Here is a 24406-nt window from a genome sequence, read left to right on the forward strand (position 1 = left end):
ACTGAAGGTCTTTCAATCTGAAGGACGTGGGCTCAATTCCACAAGCCATGGCATGTTTTCCTTCAGCAAGAAATTTACCCAGGTGAGGTAAATGGGTACCGGCAGGAAGTAACTCCTCAAAAAGCTGTGCACACCAGAATCGGTAGACTTGCTTAGCCGGGGTAATTTAGGAGCGCCTTGAGTACCGAGCAATGTGGATACATGTGCTATACAAATCCTATATTATTATCATTCAAGTGGAACAGGCAGATAGACTGACGACCAAAGCTATAATGCCTTTGGCAACCACCTACAGTGGGGTATATATTGGCAATCTGAAGGTTTTCAGAGATGCTAATTCCATCTTGCTTTTTCATCTTATTCAACAGGTCAAACGGAACCATCTGTTTATTTATGAAAGTAATGACTCAGCCAAATAGGGAATAATAATAATAAATAATATAGGATTTGTATAGCACACGTATCCACCTTGCTAGGTGCTCAAGGTGCTCCTATATTACCCCGGCTAAGCTAGTCTACCGATTCCGGTGCTCAGCTTTTTGAGGAATTACTTCCTGCCGGTACCCATTTACCTCACCTGGGTTGAGTGCAGCACAATGTGGGTAAATTTTCATGCTGAAGGAAAACATGCCATGGCTTGGAATCAAACCCACGTCCCTGAGATTGCAAGACAAGAATCTTAACCACTAGACCATGACGCCCCCACAGGAATGAGAGAAGAGAGAGAGAGGGAGGGGGGTTAGGGTAAGAAAGACAGAAAGATAGAAAGACAGTAAGAGAATGAAGACAAACAGAGAGAGGAAAGAGAGAGGGACGAAGAGAGAATGCTTACCTGAAGAGGAACAAAGATTCCTGGTACTGGAGGTTCTTGGTGCTGAGATGGATACATCATCGCAGGGGCCATACTCACTGTTAAAATATATTCATCATACAATTAAAAGAAATTGAAAATGTTCATTCACGGAAAATATCATATCGTCAAACCTGTCTCAGTGGCCATCTGTCTTTAGTGACAACCTACATGTATCTTTAATGGTCACCAAAACTGTCTTCCATTTGAACGGAACATGTGTTATAGAACCCGTCTATAACCTGTCTATAGTGGCCACATTTTCTGTGACCCTTGGGTCGCCTTAATAGACAGATTTGAGTGTAAAAGAATGTTACAAGCTTTTAATATTGATGGGCAAAAATCTAACTACATAGGAATACCATTAACATACCGCTTAACGTTGTGATCTTACGGATGGGGAAGGGGGGAGGTCAATTTGTAAACTTGGTCTGAAAAAGTGCAGTTAAAATAAGGTAAACTAGATTCAAGACTACTACTGGGAAATTCTATAATACTAAGAATAATGAATAACGATTTAGAGAGCGCAGAAACTATTCACTAAACTATATATTCTTCTGCGCTATATAAGAGACATCTGGGCCCCGTATTACAAAGACTTACGATTGATCCAATCAATCATAAGTCTATGAAAATCCTTCATTGTCATATTTTTTTCTACAGGAAATTTGCAAAATGTCCTTTGTAACAAAGGCAAACACACCAAATTGTCAAGAAATCAATGAATTTATGAAAATACATCATAACTAGACATATTTTTGAACAAACATTCATTTTTAGATGTGGGCGTTGCTGGCTTTCCATAATTGAGTTTGATCAAAACAATCACAACTCTTTGTAAGATGGGGCCCAGATATGCTTCTTATTAATGAAATTGATGGGTTTTGACTTTTGAGTATGTACGTCCGTCCCCCTGTACTCCAGGTGTAATGCCCACAATCACATCATGGCTTCAATAGTTTATGAAGAAAGAAAAATGGGGGCCAGAAATACAAAAAAAAGGTTGCACATTTTAAGGAATTACCATACATGATTGTAGATTATTATTATCTCACCTTGAGGATAACCTTGTGGCATTCCTTTTGGCCTGTAATTGGGTTTCATATTCGGAGGGTGCATCATGCTGGGTGGTTGATGCAATGGTGCCCTGACCAACTGGTGAACGGGAGCTATCCGCTAAAATTAACACAATTTAAAAAACAAAGATGAAAATCAATGGACAAAATGAAATTTGGTTTCATGTTAGGAGGGTGCATCACGCCGGGTGGTTGGTGCAATGGTGCCCTGACAAGCTGATGAACAGGAGCTATCGGCTAAAATTGACAAAGTTTAAAAACGCAGATGACACTTTATGTGTTCATGCATGACAAATTGAATAGTGAAACTCAATGTAACAAATCTCTTTGTCTTGTTTTTAAATGTCTGTCTTGAATCAATCTCGCAGAACAGTGCTTTCTTCTCCTCATGATTTTTCTAGTCCTTTAAGAAAAAAAAAATCTCAGAAAAAAACACCCTCTCTTATCTCCCCATTATGCCATATAAAAAAACACACAAACTGCTGATGATAAAACCCACAGTAGAATATTGCAAGTCTCATGAAAAGCTTGAGAAACCATCATCATCACCATCCTCCTCCTCTTCATCATCCTCATCATCATGATCATAATCATGGTCCTCTTCATCATCATCACCATTATCATCACCACCACCACCATCATCATCATCATCATCACCACCATCATCATCATTTTCATCATCATCAGCAGCAGCATCATCACCATCCTCATCATTTCATTATTATCACTATTCATTTTTTTTCTAAAAAGTTTGTTTGTTTGTTCGTTCATTTATTTATTCACATATTTTTGGGTGGAGGGGATAGCTGATGATTATTTTTCCTATTAAACTTACCAGTTTATGGAGGGCTACCCCCGCAGCTCTATCTATAGCCATAGACTCAGTTGTGCAAGGTGGACCATCGTAACTGATACCGGTTCCTAGAGTACATACAGCTTTCACCATGCCCTGTCACAGGAGAAGTAATCATACTTCATTTAGAATTTAGATTTTAGATTGAATGAATGAAATAAATCAAATGAATGTTGTTGCACTAAACACATGATTTCATGAGAAAATCTGTAAAACCCAAGGACAATTGTCACTATCATTGTAGATTTGTTGAAATTACTTTAAGGTCAAGTCCACCTCAGAAAAATGTTGATTTGAATAGAGAAAAATCAGACAAGCATAATGTTGAAAAATTTCATCAAAACCGGATGTAAAATAAGAAAGTTAGGACATTTTAAAGTTTCGCTTGATTTCACAAAACAGTCATATGCACATCCCGGTCGGTATGCAAATGAGGGAACTGATGACATCACTCACTCACTATTTCTTTTGTATTTTATTATATGAAATATGAAATATTCTAATTTACTCCTCATTGTCCTGTGAAACAAAGTTTTATTTCTCCCTGAACATGTTGAATTACCATTGCTTAATATTTTATGGTTCAGTTAAGTTGGTCCTCATTGTCAAATCTGCAAAAATTGAAATAATGTATAATTCGAACAATAAAAAACAAAAGATATAGTGAGTGAGGGACATCATCGATTCTCTCATTTGCATGTGACTAAATTGTGCATATAACTATTTTGTGAAAAATAAGCGAAACTTTAAAATGTCATAACTTTCTTTTTTTTTTCAGCATAATGCTTGTCTGATTTTTCTGCATTGATTCAAATCAACATTTTTCTGAGGTGGACTTGACCTTTAAACTAAACTTTGTTAAATCTAGAAATCTAATAAAAGCTGAAAAAAAAAAAATAATTGAGGATTACCAACACAGCTAAGCACATATGGGGCACAGGGTTATTATTGCTTGGAAAAAGACTGTAATGCCATGCTTATTTTGCTAACTTCTACGCAATCACACATTTTCTTCCAGAATCCTTAGGCACATATTTTAATCTATACATACATGTACAGGTTCTTGGGTGGTCATTTATCTGATTCTGTACAGTACAAACCCATTTTGAAATCGTTACCACAACTGGCCATTGAGATTTGTTTCATACTCTCCTCCATTTTTCAACGACCCGGTCAATGAACAATGATGTTACAAAAGACATTTATAACAAGCAAAATAATATACCAGGGTTCCCACAGAAATTTGAAAACAAAATTTACATGAGTTTTCCATGACTAAATTGCTGCTTTCCATGACCTCCCGTGACATCCCGGGAGTTAAGTACAATTTGGGATGTCACAAAACTGGGAAAAATGGAAATCATGCACACCAATTACGATATCAAAGTATGATCACAGAGTATGAGAGTTGCGAGACACGACAAACTGGAAAGCTGCCATATCCAATGGGTAAATGCACTTCCATGACTTTTCCATAACTTTTCACAAATTTTCGAAAATTCCCTGACTTTTCCATGACCACAAATTTGTCCAGGATTTTCCATGACTGTGGGAACCCTGTATACTCAACACAATCATCAAAGTACAGAGTTAACATTTCAAATACAAGATCAATAGGTTGTATGATTTAGTGAAATACATGTACCATGAGGTAACCCTTACCTGTGGAAGCTTGTGAAAGGCAAACTTCGGTGGAGGGAGTTTCTGCGCCATGCACCAGCCTTTCAGCATCTCGGTTGCCGGCGGTATAGCCATCAGCGGCGGTCCCTGGTAATAGTCCTGCCCCTGGGGTTGCATGAACGGTGGACCAGGGGGCATCCTGGGCGGTGCGGGGCCACGGTGGTGGGGGCCTCTCTGGTGGTACTCGGGTGGTGTGTACTGTGGTCCATGCATTGGTGGTGGTGGTGGCTGGTGGTACCCAACCGGTTCACCAGGCATCATATGTGGTATCATGAATGGTTTCTGGGGTGACATCTGCATACGGTGAGGTGGCGGTGGCATTGGGCTTCCGGTGCCATGCATCGTGATGCTTCCTTGATCCATCTGTAAATTGTCAATTGAATGTGTTGAAATTATTATTAAAGTAATTTGGGTTGGCAGTATTATATGGAAATACTCTCCTCCTTTGCTGCTTCCGTCTTAGTACTTTTTTTTACTTATAAAATTGAATATATTTCATTTTGTGTACTATTTGTCTGTTCCACACATTTTATTATATGTTTATTTTATAGTAAGCCTGAGTCATATCGATTATTTTGAAAACCGGTGTTCGACAGCTTTAATTCGATCGAACATCGATGAATCGAATTTTGAAGGCGCGGCGGGGAAAATCGAGTCAATATTTTTTTTGCTCCGGCCGTCGCGTCGATGCACTATGCACGCATTGCATGCACTGACGGTATGCGCTGGCTGGGTGAGCGTTGCACAAGCAGATGACAGAGCAAAGTTCGTTTGTATTTTCCATGATCACAAAACACAAAAAAGCCGGGACCAATGCAGAATTCTTCCCAAAATATCATCAACAATGATATTTGCAGATGACAATATATAAGTTTAAAATGAAACAATATCAAAGACATGAATCACGCAGAGTCGATCCGAACGATTTTCGGTCAACTAGCATTCGCGGTCCAGACTCGCACACACCACCCCCGCCCGCAGCCCCGGCCAGCGCCAGCAAAAAAGTGCAACCAGCGGGAGCACTGTAACTTGCCTGAGATTGTGTAGTTAGATCCAAAATGAGCTCCAAATTGACGGGAATAAATACGTAATTTTCTCTGGATGGTCATTTGAATTGGTATTCAATGCTGATATAACGATTGTGAGGAAAGATTGTGGAATATGAGTAATGACGATGTTCGAGAATTAATCCTGATATGATAATCCATATTTTTTTAATTTTAGACACGTCAAGACAAGAGCATGCAATCGAAATAAATATGTCTCGGATCGAGCACTAAATTCATATGAATTATTATTGGATGTTAAATAATTACGATTTAATAAGATTTTATGGCCATATTAAAGATAATGACAATGTCAGCAAAGCATGTCATGTTCATATGGAAGTATTTATAGTATTTAATATACTGGCATTATTTTTTATTTTAATTCCATCTCTGGCCTGGACGTCTCCGGAGCTAGCTAGCTAGCTCCGAGAAAAAGAAGCACAATGCGCATGCGCGTTCGTTGACGTAGGACATATTTTCCATTAATGAAAATCAGAGCTCGAAGTTGGGCACAAATTAGCTTCAAATTGATGGAAAAAAAATATCACGCAATTTACTCTGTTTTGTCATGTTACATGATGTAAAATGTTATTATATGGAGATATTACGATCTTGAAAAAGTTTCTGCATGTTGACAATTATGTTCGAGAATCAATCCTGACGTGATAATTTTTTTTTTTGACAAGTGTTCTCGCTCAAGTCGATCGTCATGTGATGTCCGTCATTGAAAATTGAAACGAAATACAAACGTTTCACATCAAGCTCTAAATTCATATTAATGATTATCATATGCAAATTATTGTCAAATATTACGATTAAATAATGTTCTATGGTCATGATATTAATATTGTTCATGATAGCAAGGTTTATTTTACGTTGATTGCGTCAATTTTCCGGCCATTTTCTGTTTTGATTAAAGCACAGTACAGCGCATGCGCTGCACAATCGATGATTTCCATTCATGAATTCATCGTGCATAAATTATCTCGGCACGAGCAGACGAGTAAGACTCGAACTATGATCGAAATAAACTTCAAATTAATGGTGAATAGGCATCATAATTACACACTCGGTTTCATTTTGGGGGGAATACAAATCAAGTAAGTAGTACTAGTAGTCAAGTTGGACATTTCTGTTTATTTTGATGATTGATTGTGTGAATCAAACGAATCTGCCGGCCGATGTATTTTTTTTCTTTTTTTTTTCGATGCACCGATTTTGCAAAATCTGCACCGGCGCTCGATGACATCGATCGAACACCGATTTTAAAATCGATTCGACTCAGGCTTATTTTATAGCGAGAAAAAAAAACTTGAATTGAATTGAAATCTATCTTATCTTTGTTTATATATTGCCACCTACATAACATAACATAAAGAAGGCAAAAATTCATTTCTGAAATCAGACTACATGTAGCAGTCAAGTAGCCATCATCACTTTTGCAACAAATCAGGAGGCCAATCAGTTTGAAAACTATGAATGATGTGTAATGTGATATAATGACTGCACAAGTAAATAAAGTTTCAATTTTCTGAGAAAATGGCAATTTATGGAATTTCGATCACATGACCAACAGGGAGCTGCTCGCATATGACGTCATAAAACTAAAATAAGTGGAGTGCCTCTGGCAGTCTCGCTTGCATTACGCGATCCGATATACTGTAGTAGCAGTAATACCTTTGAAAACATCTATCAAATAAATATTCACAAAAACCCAATTCGTATAATAATTTACTACGTTCATTGACCTAAATGACATTCAACCTTGATCATGTGACCTAACACTTGTGCAAGATGATCAGTAATATATTTTATTACCCCTATGTCCACATTTCATGAAGTATATCCATAAACTTTCAAAGTTATGATGGCAATTCAACGATTACCCCCAACGGGGCCAAAGTTCATTGGCGTTAAGTGACCTTTGACCTTGGTCATGTGACTTAAAACTCGCACAGGATATTCAGTGATATTTGATTACTCATATGTCTCAGTTTTATGAAGTAGATCCATAAACTTTCAAAGTTACGATGGTAATTCAACAAATACCCCCAACATAGCCAAAGTTCACTGACCCTAAATGACCTTTGACCTTGGTCATGTGACCTGAAATTCGGGCAAGATGTTCAGTAATACTTCATAACCCTTATGTACAAGTTTCATGAACTAGGTCCATATATATACTTTTTAAGTTATGATTACATTTCAAAAACTTAACCTTAGTAGATTTGATGTTGACGCCGCCGCCTATACATGTAAGTCTCGCTCTGCTATGCAGGCAAGACAAAAGCCTCAAAACTTAAGAAACCCATAACTCAGCTGATCCTTGATCGATTTTTGCCAAATCTTAACATGTTTTTCTTATTTTTTTGCTTTTATGAAAATCTCCCAGGGTGAACTTCCCTCCTAACAAGATATTGTACTAAAAAAGGTTTCTCTTCAAATCAATGTGGTGGCGTCGTGGTCTAGTGGTTACGACTCTCGTCTTCCAATCAGAAGGACGTGGGTTCAAATCCCAGCCATGACGTGTTTTCCTTCAGCAAAATATTCATCTACACTGTGCTGCACTCAACCCAGGTGAGGTGAATGGGTACCAGGCAAGATTAATTCCTTGAATGCACGGAGCACTGGATGGTAGTTTGAGCTGAAGCTGGGATAATAACAATAGCGTGCCTCGGAATAGACTTTTTCTAGGAGATGGCGCTATATATATGAATGTCTATCATTATTATCTTTATTAACATAAAGAATCTAGGAGTGATTACTACCTGTTCAGGTTTGGACGGGGATGATACCATAAAGGGTTGTTTTGCCATAAAGGGTCATTATGTGATACCTGTTATTAACATACCAGTTAACAAGATATTGTTTTGAAAAAGCTCTCTTTAAACAGGGTTCTCAGCATTTCAAGAAAACAAAATTCCCTGATTTTTCCCTGATGAAGTTTAAAAATTCCCTGATAACTATTCAAACCCATTCCCAGTTTTGCATGTTTTGGATGTTGTTGCAGTGAATTACATGTATTTTCAGTATAAAATTTTGTACCGTAGTCACAAAGAGGCTACACTTAAAAACCACCATAACCAATCATTTAAAGGATGTTATTTTGATATGCAACAAAGAATAACAGAGTCTGACTGACTACCATGCTTTCGAATTTTGGGTCAATCAAAATTCCCAGATTTTTCCCTCATTAAAGGCATTTTCCCCTGATTTGAGGTATTTTAAAAATCAAATTCCTTGATTTTTCCCTGACTGGAAAAAAGTAAAATAATTTTCCCTGATGGGCTGGGAACCCTGTTAAATCATAAATAATTTAGGAGTGATTCCTACAGTACCTGCTCCAGTTTGGACGGGGACGATGCCATAAAGGGTTGCTTCATCATGCCCGGTTGTGGCAGCTGCTGCTGCTGCTGAAACACCGGCGGTCCAATCGGAGTAGGTGCTTGTACCATGAACAGCTGCTTGGACATGGGTGGCTTCTGGAAGGTCTCCTTGTCCCCCGTGGGGTGGGGTCCCATCAGAGGGCCACTCTGAGGGTGGGGTGCTACCTGTCCCATGGGTTTGGAATGCACTACGGGCCCGCCCTGGGGCAAGCTGATGGGGCTGCGAGGGGGTGCACTGGTGTTCTTGGCAGATTCTGTGAAATGAAAAATCAGGAAGCCGATGCAGTGATATTTCAGGAAAAATTATACATTGAAAATTGAATATTCATTTGATATTACTTTCAAAGAATACAGTTTGTATTACAAAAAAAATGACTGAGTCTAAGGGATTACTCTTCAACTTCCCTTATATTTAAATCATGATAAAATAAAAGCTGAAACAGTCAATATTCTATTTGATGTCCCATACCTTCATTTTTGTGTCGAGGGGATGTCATCATTGCATCAAGTTTTTATCATCGGTGACTGAATATAATTTTCGCAATTTCAAAAATTTATAACAAACTAATCAGACCACAACACCAAAGTAGATGTCTTGTGGCTCAGTGGATAAGTCTATGGACTTTGAACCCAAGGTCTGCGGTTCAAACCACCATGGCACTTGTGTGTTTTAGCATGACGTTAATCTGCATTTGCCACTCTCAATGCTTGAGTACCTGGGGCCCGTTTTTTTTATAAAGGACTTGCACCTGTTGTAACTTTGTCATTATGGCAACTGCCATGGTAACCTTTCTTCTGATTGGCTGCTGAGCCCTGTTACCATGATAGTTGCCATTATGGCAAAGCTACAACAGTAGCAAATCCTATATGAAACGCACCCCTGATCAGGGTAGCCGTGCTACAGCCAAGGTAATATGCAGTGCTTCTTTAGAAACATTAAAGCACTATTTAAATGTTGCATATTATTATCATTATTACTAAATTGCAATTCTAGGCATTAAGTAGCTTTTTCCTTTTGTTATATTGATTTTTTTTCATATTGCAGGCATTATGATGATTTACAGACTTGGCAAGGCACTAAAAGTTTAAAACTATTCAAGAGCACAGATCGCTTCAATACAGTCAGCAATGAAGTGTCTGATGCAAAATGCATTTGTACCAGCAACTTTAACAAGTTACATGGGTGGGGAATGCAAAACATGCCTTCAACTGGGCAGGCTACCATTAGAGAGCCGCAATTCACGTTATCATATTCCCATTCGATTTCTTGTGATTTATATTCCCAAGTTAGTCTCACACTAGCCAGTCAGCTGATTTTACCTTTTCAACTGCCAACACTCAATACTAATAGACAGATTAAAACAACTGCACTTTTATTCAATTGTTTTTAAAATACATACATGTACATGTATGGCATAATTATGATTTCATATTGCTGTTCTTCTCAACCTTCTCAGATGATCTTTCAAATCTTTAGTAAAATACATCTCATAGACTTTCATAGACCGTAATATATTGAATTCATATTGTAATTGTTCTGTAATTTCTTGATTCTTTTGTCATATTGCTCATTTTTTAATTTCATTTTTTTTTAAGGTAAAACATCTGTCAATTCAGCTTTTAAGCTGCAATCTTGAATGACACATACATTTAGAAAATGCTTACAAAACTTCAGAGTTGGATCATTAAAAGCAATCTACATGCGTCAGACACAGTCAACAACATCATCAAATATTTAAACATACATATGTGCACAATCTGATTCAATTGTGTATAGAAATAGAATATACTACTTTGTGTTTTTGGTATACGACTCAAAACATGAGCTTACCGAAGAGTTCTGCCACAGATACTTGCTTAGTATACCCTACTCTCGATGATGTACTAGATTCCTGACCAGCGGTTTGATTGGTTTTCTCTGCTGGTTCCTCTGTGGGATTCCCTGAACTGATGTTGAGAAGGCGACATAACTGCTCTGTTTGAGTCTAAAAAAAAAAATCAAATAAAGAAATTACATTAATATGTTATTCAATACATTTCAGTTGTGGTAACAATTATAAAATTGAATTTGAACAGAATCCAGTTAAACGACCTTCCAAGACCTTCGAAGAGTAGAAAAATCATGTGCCAAATAATACAAATTTGTAATTGCAAAGAAACTTGCCAAACAGGTAACAATAATAACTGTGCATTTATATTGTGCAATTTCTATATGTACAGTATATACATGACATACTCAAATGCGTATTATAATAATGCTATTATCATTATTACTCCGGCTATAGCCGTGCTGCCTACAGGCGCTCTGGCATATTCAAGGAATTTCTTCCTACCAGGTACCCATTCACCTCACCGGGGTTGCATGCAGCACAACAAGTAAGAGTACACAGATCCTTTTCTGAGGTTTAATGCTTATCTGTGTTGGTGATCTTTCAGTTTTGTAACTTGTGTTCACTACTTCAAAATGCTTGATGGCATAACCTTTGTCAGAGATTTCATACAAGATGAAGAACTATGATGCTACGATAATAATTCAACAGTATTGCATTGCACACTGTTGAAAAACTGTAGCTCAGACCTTCACACGTTAATCCTACAACATTAAACGTACCATTCGATATGTGTTTGGTGTCATCCTCTCCACATCATCCTCTTCCTCAGCATCCTCATCTTCATCTTGAGACCCCATGCTTGTTACATATTCCTCATCCTCTGGACCCTCCTCATCCTCTTCCGTTGTACTCGTCGTCTTCCTTGTCCTCTGTCCGTCTCCATCCTCATCCTTGACCCTCGCAGGACTATCCTGTACCTGCATCAGCTTCTGCCAGATTGAAGAGAGTTCGTCCACGTCTTCCGCTTCAGCAGGTACCTTGTCCTTGGTAAGGCGCGGTAATCGGGCTGAAGGTGAACCTTGGTGCTTCGGTGGCTGATCTACTTCAACCGTCTTCTTCACCACCGGCGGAACACTCTCCGTTCTATCATCTTTCTGTAATCTCTCACCCTGTCCACCTCTCCTTTGATTGGTGTCATCACTACGTCCTCCCGCAGCCTTTGCAACATCCTGGACTTCACCGAGATCTTGATTCCGCTTCAGGATGGTGACCTTCTTCTCAGAGACAGGAGATCCTCTGTGGCCCTTCTGGTGCCTCTCACCCTTCGCATCGGCTTTACCTCCTGGGATCTTCCCCAAGCCTTGCATTCCTGTCTTGGGTTGCTGGGCAGAGGACGACTGTCTTACCGGAGGAACGGTGGCCTTGGCCTGAGAGGAGTTGGTAGTAGCTTTGGCGTATGAGATGGGTGATCCTCCTACATCTTCTCTTACTTTCGTCCTTGAATACACCTGCAGAGCAATGTAATAATGTAGATTAACCTTTACTCTTTAGTCAGGTGGTCCTATAAAAAAAAAAATGAACATTGCATGTATAGCGCGTATCACTCACATAAGTGAGTCCCTATGCACTTCCAGATACGGAGAAAAGCTTAAGTTAAAGTTACAGGTCAGAAAAGAAATTGAAAATATTCCTGGTACATGGAGCTAATTATAAAGAATGAAATGAGCAATTACAAATATTACATAATTTAATGAATGAATAACTCAATTGATATCATAAGCATAGTTCAATTAAATTATATTCAATCAATCACCCTTGGTTTGACGGACTTTCTCATGAAAACAGTTTACTGCATGAGGTGAAAAACCAGAGTGTCAAAAGTTTTTTTTAAATCACACATTTACCTGGCTAGGGAATGATTCTTGCTGGACCTGCTGGTTCGGTCGTTTGTACATGCCACCGGGCTGCGATGGCCGAGGGCTTCCTGCAGCCTCTGCTGATCCTAGTTGGGCCATACGATTTCTGTAGTACTCCTGGCTTTGAGTATGACCTGGGTCACTCACGTTCTTCACCTAAAGGGTAGGCCACAGGAAAAAAGAAAGCAATTATAGCAAAGCTAAAGGATAAATTCTAAATACATATAGTACCCTACGTGTTTAGAATCCTTAGGATCTTAAAAATCAACTACAGAACCACAATAAAATGAAAATATATTATCATCTAAACTAGTTGAGCCTAGTTGAACCATGCGCTTTCTGTAATACTCATCACGCGTTTGAGTACGTCCTGCGCTTTTGTCGGTCATTTTCTTCACCCAAAGGGTAGCACACCAAAGCCGAAGATACATGTAAAAATAAAACAATAAAAACAATAATAATAAAGCCGATATTTCTATAACCTGTTTCCCACAAGATAAATGTATAAAGCGCTTTTTGCCTAAAGATACAAAGCGATGCTATTATCACCCCGACTTTAGCTCGAGCTACCATCACCGGCGCTCCGTGCATTCAAGGAAATAATCCTGCCGGGTACCCATTCACCTCACCTGGGTTGAGTGCAGCACAGTGTGGATAAATATCTTGGTGAAGGAAAACATGCCATGGGTAGGATTCGAACCCACGACCCTCTGTTTGAAAGGCGAGTCAGAACCACTAGACCACGACGCGCCCACTATACAAATATACAATATACAAATTACCAGGCACAAACAGCGACAGTATTGGTCTAAATCCATTGAATACATGATAAGCAATGACAACATATAAGAGTCAACCCTAACTACATGTACATACATGTACATGTACATGTATAGTACACATTAGTTTGGTAGATCCCTTAGAAACTTGAAATCCTACCGCAGAATCGCGTCATACGCGCAAGACCTACATGTACTTAGGGTTTAGTTTTACAATAAAGGACCACTCAAAAATAATACAATATGCTGGAGTCAGATTGTATTTTACTTCCTTGTAAATTTACCCTTTCACCCTGTGCTGCTGGGTAATATATCCATGTCTATGCCAATAAACAGATAAATTTAAATAAAACAATAATAAAAACCTCAAACAACATCTAGCATTTCTGGAGGAAAGGAAAAAATATGAAAATTTAGAAATCTGACATGAAAATATCACTGTTTTTTATATATATATTAATTTTTTTATACAGCCTATGTCAAATTTCCATTGATTACAAAACATTACAAAAAAAATCTTTAAAATGCTTTAAGCTGGTTGTTATTTCTCAATTAGGATGAATGTAATAGTTTAGTGTTTTTAATTTAATTGCAAATTCCTACACATTCATGTATCTGCATCCTTTATTATTCTTGCCTATGAATGACCTTTATATATTTTAACTGTAAACTACATTTAGCGTTTTGGCTGTGTATCATGTATTCATACAAATAAACCATTGACTAATGGAATTGACTCAATTTAGTCATATATTGTTTTGACTAGGCCTTTAAACCTATCTTTAGATTATCCCACCTGAGGTTTCACGACAGCCATCGTCTTCTCATGCCCCTGGTGACCTTTGACCTTGGACTGACCGTAGCTGATGTTGATGAGAGCGGAGGCGTTGAGACGGTAACCTCGCTTCCCGGTACACCGTAGCTCCAAGGCACCTGGAAACTCCTCGTCGAAGACTATATCATATGTGGTGTCCAGAACAGTATTCCCTACAAAAAAAAAATACAGTAGAAAACACCAGTTTGGAAGAAATTGAGAGTACAGTCTTTGTGGTTCAACTTTTGTCACATTATCTTTAGGGTGAAACCTTAAACAGAGGGGTTTTGCATTGACTTTGCTTATTCAACTCACATGCTTTGTGGAGAAATTTTGAATAAAGAGTTGGCTCAGTTGGTAGAGTGTCTGTCTGAATAAGCTTTACAAAATATTTTTGAATAATCGTTCTTTATCTCATGAAAATAAATACAAAAACTTTAGAAACAAAGTGAATCAGATTTTGAGGAACGCCAAAAAATCATTTTACTGCAATAACTTGAACAATTTTCATAATGATGTTAAAGGCACCTGGTCTGTTTTGAATAATATACTGAGAAAAACAAAAAAATCTCTTCCTAAGTATTTTACAATTGATGATAAACGTGTTGATGATCCACAGCAAATTGCAAATGATTTTAATAATCATTTCATTAATTCATGTGCCAAGGCAATTGATTTATTACTTCAAGACAATAGTTATTTATCTTCTGATTTCAAAGATTATCTGACAACTCCAAGTGCTGTTTCATTATATTTAACACCGGTAAATGAAAGTGAAATTATTGAAAATTGTAAAACACTAAAAAATAGTCATGTGGGTTTGACTCTATTAGCACTGCTGTTTTAAAGAAGATAATTTATTCAATTGTTAAACCAGTTACACATATTTTTAATCAATCCTTAGCTACTGGAATTGTTCCAGACAAACTGAAAATTGCTAAAATAGTTCCTATTTATAAAAAAGATGATTGTCATAATTTTGAAAATTACAGACCTATTTCAGTTTTACCTTCTCTGTCAAAAATATTAGAAAAGTGTATGCACAAACGTCTTTTTTCTTACTTGAATAATAATAATTATATTACTAATAGTCAATATGGTTTCCGTTCAAACCATTCAACTGTACATGCTTTGATTAATTTACAAGACAAAATCGTTGGAGCCATAAAAAATAACAACTTTGGAATAGGTCTGTTTATGGACCTTTCCAAAGCTTTTGATATTGTGAATCATGACATTCTTTTATACAAGCTTAAATATTATGGTGTAAGGGGCATAGCACATCAATGGTTTCAGAGTTATTTACAAAACCGTTATCAATATACTGTTTTTTATGAATATTCATCGGATCGTTTCATGGTAAATAATGGAGTTCCCCAGGGGTCTATTCTTGGCCCCTTGCTTTTCTTGATATATGTAAATGACATACTTAAATCCTCTGGTAATTTTAATTTTACAATGTATGCAGATGACACAACAATATTTTATACGCAACCTAACCTTTTAAACTTAGAACAAAACTTTAATTTCGAATTGACTAAAGTGTGTAATTGGTTTAAAGCTAATAGACTCCTTATAAACAAAAAGAAGACCAATTTCATGATATTTTCTTTACATAACCTATCTGATATTTCAAACACATTGACTGATATTACCATTTCCATTGACTCCATTCCTCTAAAGAGGGTAAATTTTGTAAATTTTCTTGGAATCTATATTGACTGTAATTTAAAATGGGATACCCATGTTAACAATGTTATTTGCAAAGTATCCAGGTGTATTGGTATTTTATTTAAGCTTAAATACTATCTTTCAAATCATTCTTTGATTTCATTATATAATGCTCTTATATTACCATACTTATCATATTGTGTCAGCGTTTGGGGTAATTGTACTAAGTTAAAAATAAACACCTTATTTAGATTACAAAAAAAGCTTTGCGAATTTGCACCAACAGCCATTACCTTGCCAATTCTGCTCCTCTCTTTATAAAACTCAAAACTTTGAATATAACTGATTTATATCAGTATCAAACAGCAGTGTTGGGTTACTTGTATTTTCACAATCTACTTCCATATAACATTTCCACTATGTTCTCTGCAAATCTTAATGTTCACAATTACAATACAAGAAATCGATATAATTTTCATCGTTGGAAAGTTTTATTTATGTATGAAGAAAAATGTCCTCGATGTAGTATACCAATCATTTGGAATTCATTACCAAATTATATTTCTCTTTGTAATAACCAAAACTCATTGAAAAAACATTTGAAAACATTCTTTTGATCAAAATACTGACATGTACATGTACCCCAAGTAGTGCATGTATTGCCATATTTTTTTTTTGTCGATGTTCCTCTGACACATTTCATTTTTGTTTCTTTTTTTTGTAAACATGTCTTTCAGTAACACATAATATATTTTATTGTATTAGATATAGATATAAGGGAACTTATTTTACAGGGCCACATGGCCTTATTTTAGTTTCCCTTTTTTTCATTTTCAAATGATTTAGCATGTATTACCCTTTCTTGTTTTTATTGAAAGGCATTCTGTATTAACTGTTTATATGTATTTTACTTTTATGAATGTATATTATTGCATGTATTTAATTTGTATTGTAATGAACTTTTTTTATATGATTATGGAAAATAAATGATCAAACAAACAAACTGTCTGTCTGTCTCACAACCGGAGAGTCGGGAGTTAAAACCCCGGCCGTGTCAGACCAAAAGACGTCAAAAGATGGGAGTTGCTGCTACCCTGTTTAGTGTTCAACGATTAAAGGGATAGAGCCTCCTCGATCTGGCGCTGCACAGCAGCTGCCGGGCCCACGATCGATTGGGCATAGCAAATTTTTGGAGTATTTCATTTCATGTCTATTTGGAACAATAAAATATATCATTGGTGTATTGTAAAGAAATGCTATGTGTGTACACTGCATAATATGATGCACACATCACAATTGTGTATGTACATGTATGTTCAATGGACTTAATGCACTCTGTGTGTATCATGAATGAAATGTGACTTGAGTCGAAGTTGAACAAAGAGGGCAATGAATCAATATATTTCTACTTTTGCCTCTGTTTTTCATGGTTTTAGACTAAGGTTTAATTCAGTTTTGATTTGATCTAATATAACTCAACTTAAATTCAATTCAATGCAATGTGATGTGATGCAATTCAGTTCAATTCACTTTATTTTACAGTTATTGCATCTCCTTACCTGTATGAATAGCAGTAACGACTCCTCTGAGCCCTAGGGGTACGGTGAACCCCTCTCGGACGTTGATGACTCTATCAAAGAGCTGATAGGTTGCATCGGGATCTGCAATCAGATTTCCTTGGCCTTCCATAGGCTGAAGAAAAATACAATAAAAACATTGCAACAACCTCTTATCTAACAAAAACATCAACATACCTGTATGAGCGAGTCCGTCCCAAAAGGCCAAATCCGATGAATAGGTTAATAGCTATAATTTAACAAAAATATCTCTAATGGTCTCACTTCATTCCATAAATACTGTACTCTCATGGTACACAAAAATTAGATTCAATCAGTACTTTCAAACCCTCTATAATAACCTTTTAATGTCATTATATATTAATTATCTTAGTCAGCTGAAATCCTCTTGGCACTGTGCATGAAAATGGCACCATCAAATTGTAACATGGGAATATTTCATAAAGCATCCTATCCGTGCTTTTCACTGACAAACTTGCCATTAGCCAATCATACGTAGGGATTTCAGTAGCTTATAACAAATAGTCATTGAAAAAAGGACAAGTGAAAATCCCGTGTCATGAAATTCTCCCCAGAAGGCAGAACATACTTACCCTGTACAGGAGATGGGGTCTGACAGAGAGTTTCACTTTCTTTTTACTTGGTGATTCCTTGAGCTGAAAACAAAAATAGGTATACACAATTTTAGTCAGTCCACATCCAGTGCTGCACTCAAGCTCTGCTTAAAGACATACATGTAAACAGCTGCTCTGATAAAACAAGTAATATAGTAGCAAAGTGTGGCATCATCAATGTTCTTTTGGTGCATTTGAGCAGTTTCATGACCTTACACCATGTACATCAACATTCAATGCATGATGAAAAAAATCTACCAAATATGGCAGGAATTGGTTCATGTTGGCCAAGGGCATAGCCAAATGAATGGCACTCTTATCTAGACTGCAGGGCGCTCAAGGTGCAAGATGTTGTAACTTCTGAAGGTTTCCATGGCAAAAAAAGGAAGAGTGTAGAGGTTTCACGGTACACATGTATTCTTTCATTCTCCTGAAGAGGATAAGAACACACTTGTAGAACCGTCGAGTTTGGGTGGTCCTTCTCAGGACCAACACCTGCCCACAGAAGAACACATGGTGTACCATAAAACTTCTACACACTGGTAGTTACCAAGAATGCATCTAGCCTTTCAATTTATTGGAATGTAGGATAAAAGAGCACTGCTGATTAAACACCTTGCTCACGGGCATTACTGCCGTGGCTGGGGGTTGAGGACTTCCATGTGTCTAGTCAGGCGCCTTTGACCACTCGGCCATGTCGCCTCCACACTTTCCACACTTGTTGTTATTCAATCGCTTGTGCATGTTTGTATAAACACAGGGCAAGGATGGAGCCATAGGTCAGCCTGGTCCCATTTCATCGACAACTACATTCCCCAAGACAGAGCCCTATACCTTCTCGATCTCTTCCTCGATGAGTTTGATGACCGGTGCCTCCAGATCCTTGGACCCTATCTTGCTCTTGGGTGCTTTGGTGGACTCTTGCTTGTCGATCCACGACTTCACCTCCTCCAGACCGTAGACGACCCCGGCAAACATCTCGTCCTCGAACAGAGAATCGTTGAATCCCTTGCCTCTCAAGTGCTGGATCACTGCTGGAAACCTGCAAGATATGATGGTCAATTGCGAATTTTGTCAACTTTCCCTATGGTCTCATGGATTATTTTTTTGTTTAGATCTAACTCTTGACTATTTCTGTTTAAAGGGATCGTTTAACTTTGTGAGCAGCTGATTAAAAAAATTCTCAAACTGAGATGAAACGTGCGTATGAGTGCCTGTATTTGTCCTCAAAAACCCTGAAACAGACCACAATATAGGATGAAAAACTCTAAATAAGATACAAGTAGCAATTTATTAGCCTGATTTTGAGAACCGTCTAGTAGACGGGTTCAGCTTATGACCAGTTTTCTCCAATTCAAAAAGTCTGTTGGCTATTTTGACTGCCTTCTGTTGTGTGTATCTCCTATACACACACTATTAGCTGCACTGTACATTCAGTGTATACATGTACCTTGTACACACTGTATGTAGATCATGCTGTGTTCATCTAGAATTAATGTGTTGTGGTGCACAGATTCCCTGTATACACATAGTCATTGAAACCAACTCCCAATTATTTCAAACTTGGGTTTACATCTCCAAGGTTTTAAAATTGATCCTGTAAATATAATACTTTGAAACTTTTGGGATGGTATTTTTACACTATAAGCCTAATGTTTAGCCCATTTTCAGGAACCAAAAGGATAATTTTTAAAATCAGAACAAAGTGAAATGATCACTTTAACATTTAGATCTATAGAAAAATAAAATACATAGCCATGCCGGACAGCTATAAGCCAACACATAATAATTTGTTGGCACTACATGTATGTTATCGATAGCAAATAGAGTATCTGGCTTGCATAAATAATACTGACACTGTCGGATCATTCATTAAAAAAAAATATTATCATCCCACATGGTCAACTCCTATTGCGCCTACATCCAGAGTGCCTATCAACCGTTCGGTCTAAATGCCATTTTGCTCATTTACTTTTTCGTTGAATTTCCAATTAGGATATACCTTCTTGGTCTATTATCGTCTTGGATATTCATTAAGAAATTAACCTACTTAAGAACTACCCCCTGAACGTGAAATCCTTGTTTTGCACTCGGACGCTTTTGCAATATGAACATCTTCAGTCGTTATGAACCATTAAAAACATGAAAATTTCTGGAATTGATAGAACTTGACAAATTGGGGAGGCTGCTCAGATATTAACAAATTGAAAACTTAAAAAGTTCATTACTCTTTTCTTGGCTGATAGATTTTCGTCATATTTACCAATAATTCTTTTAATAATTTTTTACTGTTTTTATCAAACAAATTTAACGTCTGGGTGAAATTTCCCCTTGAAAACTGAACATTAATTTTGGCCAATTTTATTGTTCTTTACTGGGAGATCACAAATGGAAATGATATTGAACTAACTCTGTAAGATAGGCGTCGAGTATCTCCATGAGCTGAATGGAGTAGATCCATTTGCCTTCATTGTTGCGTCTTGTGAAACCAGGAACCTCCTGCTCTGACTTGTTGAACTTGAGGTTGAGGCCGACGTTGACGCTAGATCCTCGGAAGCCTTGGTCACCCCTCCTACATGTGTGAAAGAGTTAGGACAGAGAATAAAATTTCAAAGGAAACGTGAAAAAAAGCATCAGAAACCATCTCCAATGCCATTCTCCTAAAAGAAAATACATTAACATACAGTATAGCAGTATTGTGAAGTACTGGTACATCAATGCACTTCCTTTACACATGTTCTGCAACTGCACCTTTTCTGCACAAGTACATGTATGAGAGGGGTGTCTTATAAAACAGGGCACACAACTCTCTGAATTAATGATGAGAACAAAAACTATGAAATCCCCGCACCTCCACTACACTAAATAAGGATATATCAGTAGAGCAACAAGTGAAATCCCACGACATACTACATCTGTAGAGCTTAGAGGAGGTTTGTAATCAATCTGAACGAGAAACAAGGTGATTTATGCAAGGTGTGGAACACACCACTGTCAACAGGGCCCCCGTCTTACAAAGAGTTGCGATTGATCCGATCAATTGCAACTATGGAAAGCCAGCAAAGTCAACATATAAAATGCATGTTTGTTCCAAAAGAATTCTAGATATGAATGTATATCCATAAATCCATTGATTTCTTGACAATTTGGTGTGATCTCCTTTGTTTACAAAGGACATTGTGCAAATTTCCTGTAGAAAGAAATTACGACACTGATGGATTTCCAATGAGTTACGATTGATCAGATCAATCATAACTCATTGTAACACGGGGTCCAGATCTCTCAGAATTAATGAAAATAGTGATGTCACAATAAGTATAGCTTCCAACATTTGAAAATCATAATTAGTGATGAGATGTGCAAAGCACTCATCATGAGCTTGAAGTCCCTTGTGGCCTAGTCCAGGTCCCACTTAAGGACCCTGGAAGCTCTGGGGTTCTAGATGATCTTTGATGCAATATCAGCCTTATATTGGACTACTTGAAGAAAAAAATCATATACTTTTTCGGAAAACACAAGCATGAAAGTTTTGGAAAGGCAAAATAGATTCTAGATGTAAAGAGTCTATATCTAGTAATTGCAATTTTCTCTTAATAATATATAATATAGGATTTGTATAGCACATGTATCCACCTTGCTACATGTACATGTACATTGTAGGTGCTCAAGGCGCTCCTATATTACCCCGGCTAAGCTAGTCTACCGATTCTGGTGTGCACAGCTTTTTGAGGAATTACTTCCTGCCGGTACCTATTTACCTCATCTAGGTTGAGTGCAGCACAATGTGGGTAAATTTCTTGCTGAAGGAAAAAATGCCATAACTTGGAATCGACCCACGACCTTCAGATTGAAAGACGAGTCTTAACCACTAGACCACGACGCCCCCACATAATAGTTATGTGGGGGCTCTTAATAACTTAACTCTTAATAGTTGGCAGCTATGAATAAGAGTGCAACTTGCATGTATTATGTAATGCACAAATTGAGGAGAGGGTATTGGTGCTGTACTCACGATGGTCGAGGTCCTCTTGTCACAAACACAGATCCAGTCAGTCTAGATACTTGCATTGATGAGATGCCTAAGCGCTGAGCTACCACATAACTCTCCAGGTATTGCACTGAGTGGGACTACACAAAATATGGAAATGAAATAACAGAACATGTCATATAATAAAAATTAAAATAAACATTTATATGAAGTTTAATAATACAAATGGGTAAGTCCATCGGATCAAGTAACGTCAACATCTATTATGCATGTTCGTTCAAAATAATTTCTAACTCTGATGTATATTCATACATTCATTGTGTTCTTGAAAATTCTCTGTGCTTCTCTTTGTTTACAAAGGACATTGTGCAAATTTCCTGTAAAAAAAAAATGACACTGATGGATTTCCATATATTTACGATTGATTGGATCAATGGTAACTCTTTGTAAGACTGGGCCCTGGTTTGTCACAAAAATCGACCCGACCCGATGAACTTACCCAAATACAATACTACCCAATGGTAAAATATAAGATTATCCCTTGCTTGCATTAGATGCCGAAACAGTGAGCAGCTACATATCATTTCAAATATGAAAATGCATAATCATATTGCATCAAGAAATTTGGAATTAATATACCTTTACATATGTCAACTAATAGAAAATAGATGGTATCAGAAAGAATATAATATACAGTTTTACCAAAAGAAGGAATAATATTACTTGCATGCATACAAAAGGATTTATTCCAGAATATTTCTATAAACACATTAAAAGAAATGAAATAAGAATGAACTTACATTTTGCGATGCTTTGATGTAATCCAGGTTTGGTTCAGTGGGAATTGTAAACAAAACCTGCACTCGTTCCTGATTTGTTTCTTGAACCTGAAAACAAATATGACATGGATCATGTTACACAAAGTTTAGAAATTTATCATTAGATTGATTTTTATGATTGATAGCATAAAATTATCAGTGAAATCAATCACAACAAGTGGAACGCCTCTGGCAGTCTCGCCTGCATTACGCGATTTAATATAGCAGCAGTGCTAACTTTGAAAACTACAATAAAATAATCATTCACAAAAATACCATTCATATAATGACATAATACCACGTTCATTGACCATAAATGACATTTAAACGGTGACTTAAGACTTGTCAACTACACCCATGTCCACATTTCATTCACTCTATCCATAAACTTTCAAAGTTATGATGGCAATTCAACAATTACCCCAACATGGCCTAAGTTTATTGACCTTAACTGACCTTTGACCTTGGTTTTGTGACCTGAAACTCACAGGGGATGTTCAGTGATACTTGATTACTCTTATATCCCAAGGTTTATGAACTAGATCTATAAACTTTCAGAGTTAGGATGGTAATTCAACAAATACCCCCAACATGGCCAAAGTTCATTGACCTTTAATGACCTTTGACCATGGTCATGTGACCTGAAACTCGTACAGGATGTTCAGTGATACTTGATTACTCTTATGTCCAAGTTTTATGAACTAGATCCATAAACTTTCAAAGTTAGGATGGTAATTTAACAAATACCCCCAACACGGCCAAAGTTCATTGACCTTAAATGACCATTGACCATGGTCATGTGACCTGAAACTCGCACAGGATATTCAGTGGTACTTGATTAACCTAATGTCCAAGTTTCATGAACTAGATCCATACATTTTCAAAGTTATGATGGTAATTCAACAAATACCCCCAACTTGGCCAAAGTTCATTGACCCTAAATGACCTTTGACCTTGGTCATGTGACCTGAAACTCAGGCAGGATGTTCACTCATACTTGATTAACCTTATGTCCAAGTTTCATGAACTAGATCCATAAATTTTCAAAGTTATGATAGAAATTCAACAAATACCCCCAACTTGACCAAAGTTCATTGACCCTAAATGACCTTTGACCTTGGTCACGTGACCTGAAACTCGAGCAGGATGTTCACTAATACTTGATTAACCTTATGCCCAAGTTTCATGAACTAGGTCCATATACTTTCTAAGTTATGACGTCATTTCAAAAACTTAATCTTCGGTTAAGATTTTGAAAATAATTCTCCCAACATGGTCTAAGTTCATTGACCCTAAATGACCTTTGACCTTGGTCATGTGACCTGAAACTCAGGTAGGATGTTCAGTAATACTTGATTATCTTTATGGCCAAGTTTCATGAACTAGGTCCATATACTTTCGAAGTTATGATGTCATTTCAAAAACTTAACCTTAGGTTAAGATTTGATGTTGACGCCGCCGCCGCCGCCGTCGGAAAAGCGGCGCCTATAGTCTCGCTCTGCT

General features: G+C 37.2%; 1 protein-coding gene across 1 annotated transcript in view; it reads right to left on the minus strand.

Moving 5' to 3' along the window:
* LOC129276418 (5'-3' exoribonuclease 1-like) overlaps positions 1-24406 on the minus strand; it is a 55081-nt gene that overhangs the window by 4832 nt on the left and 25843 nt on the right. The window contains exons 23-37 of the mRNA XM_064109105.1: positions 22886-22972; positions 22110-22225; positions 20508-20669; positions 18932-19139; positions 18077-18139; positions 17466-17598; positions 14218-14408; positions 12631-12798; positions 11506-12234; positions 10726-10879; positions 8847-9148; positions 4442-4822; positions 2762-2875; positions 1906-2026; positions 833-909 (exon numbers count right to left, since the gene is read on the minus strand). Of these exons, the coding sequence (XP_063965175.1) occupies positions 833-909; positions 1906-2026; positions 2762-2875; positions 4442-4822; positions 8847-9148; positions 10726-10879; positions 11506-12234; positions 12631-12798; positions 14218-14408; positions 17466-17598; positions 18077-18139; positions 18932-19139; positions 20508-20669; positions 22110-22225; positions 22886-22972 (3006 nt within the window). The remainder of the gene's footprint in view (positions 1-832; positions 910-1905; positions 2027-2761; positions 2876-4441; positions 4823-8846; positions 9149-10725; positions 10880-11505; positions 12235-12630; positions 12799-14217; positions 14409-17465; positions 17599-18076; positions 18140-18931; positions 19140-20507; positions 20670-22109; positions 22226-22885; positions 22973-24406) is intronic.

Source organism: Lytechinus pictus, chromosome 14 (genome assembly GCF_037042905.1).
Source record: "Lytechinus pictus isolate F3 Inbred chromosome 14, Lp3.0, whole genome shotgun sequence".
In the NCBI taxonomy this organism is placed as follows: Eukaryota; Metazoa; Echinodermata; class Echinoidea; order Temnopleuroida; family Toxopneustidae; genus Lytechinus; species Lytechinus pictus.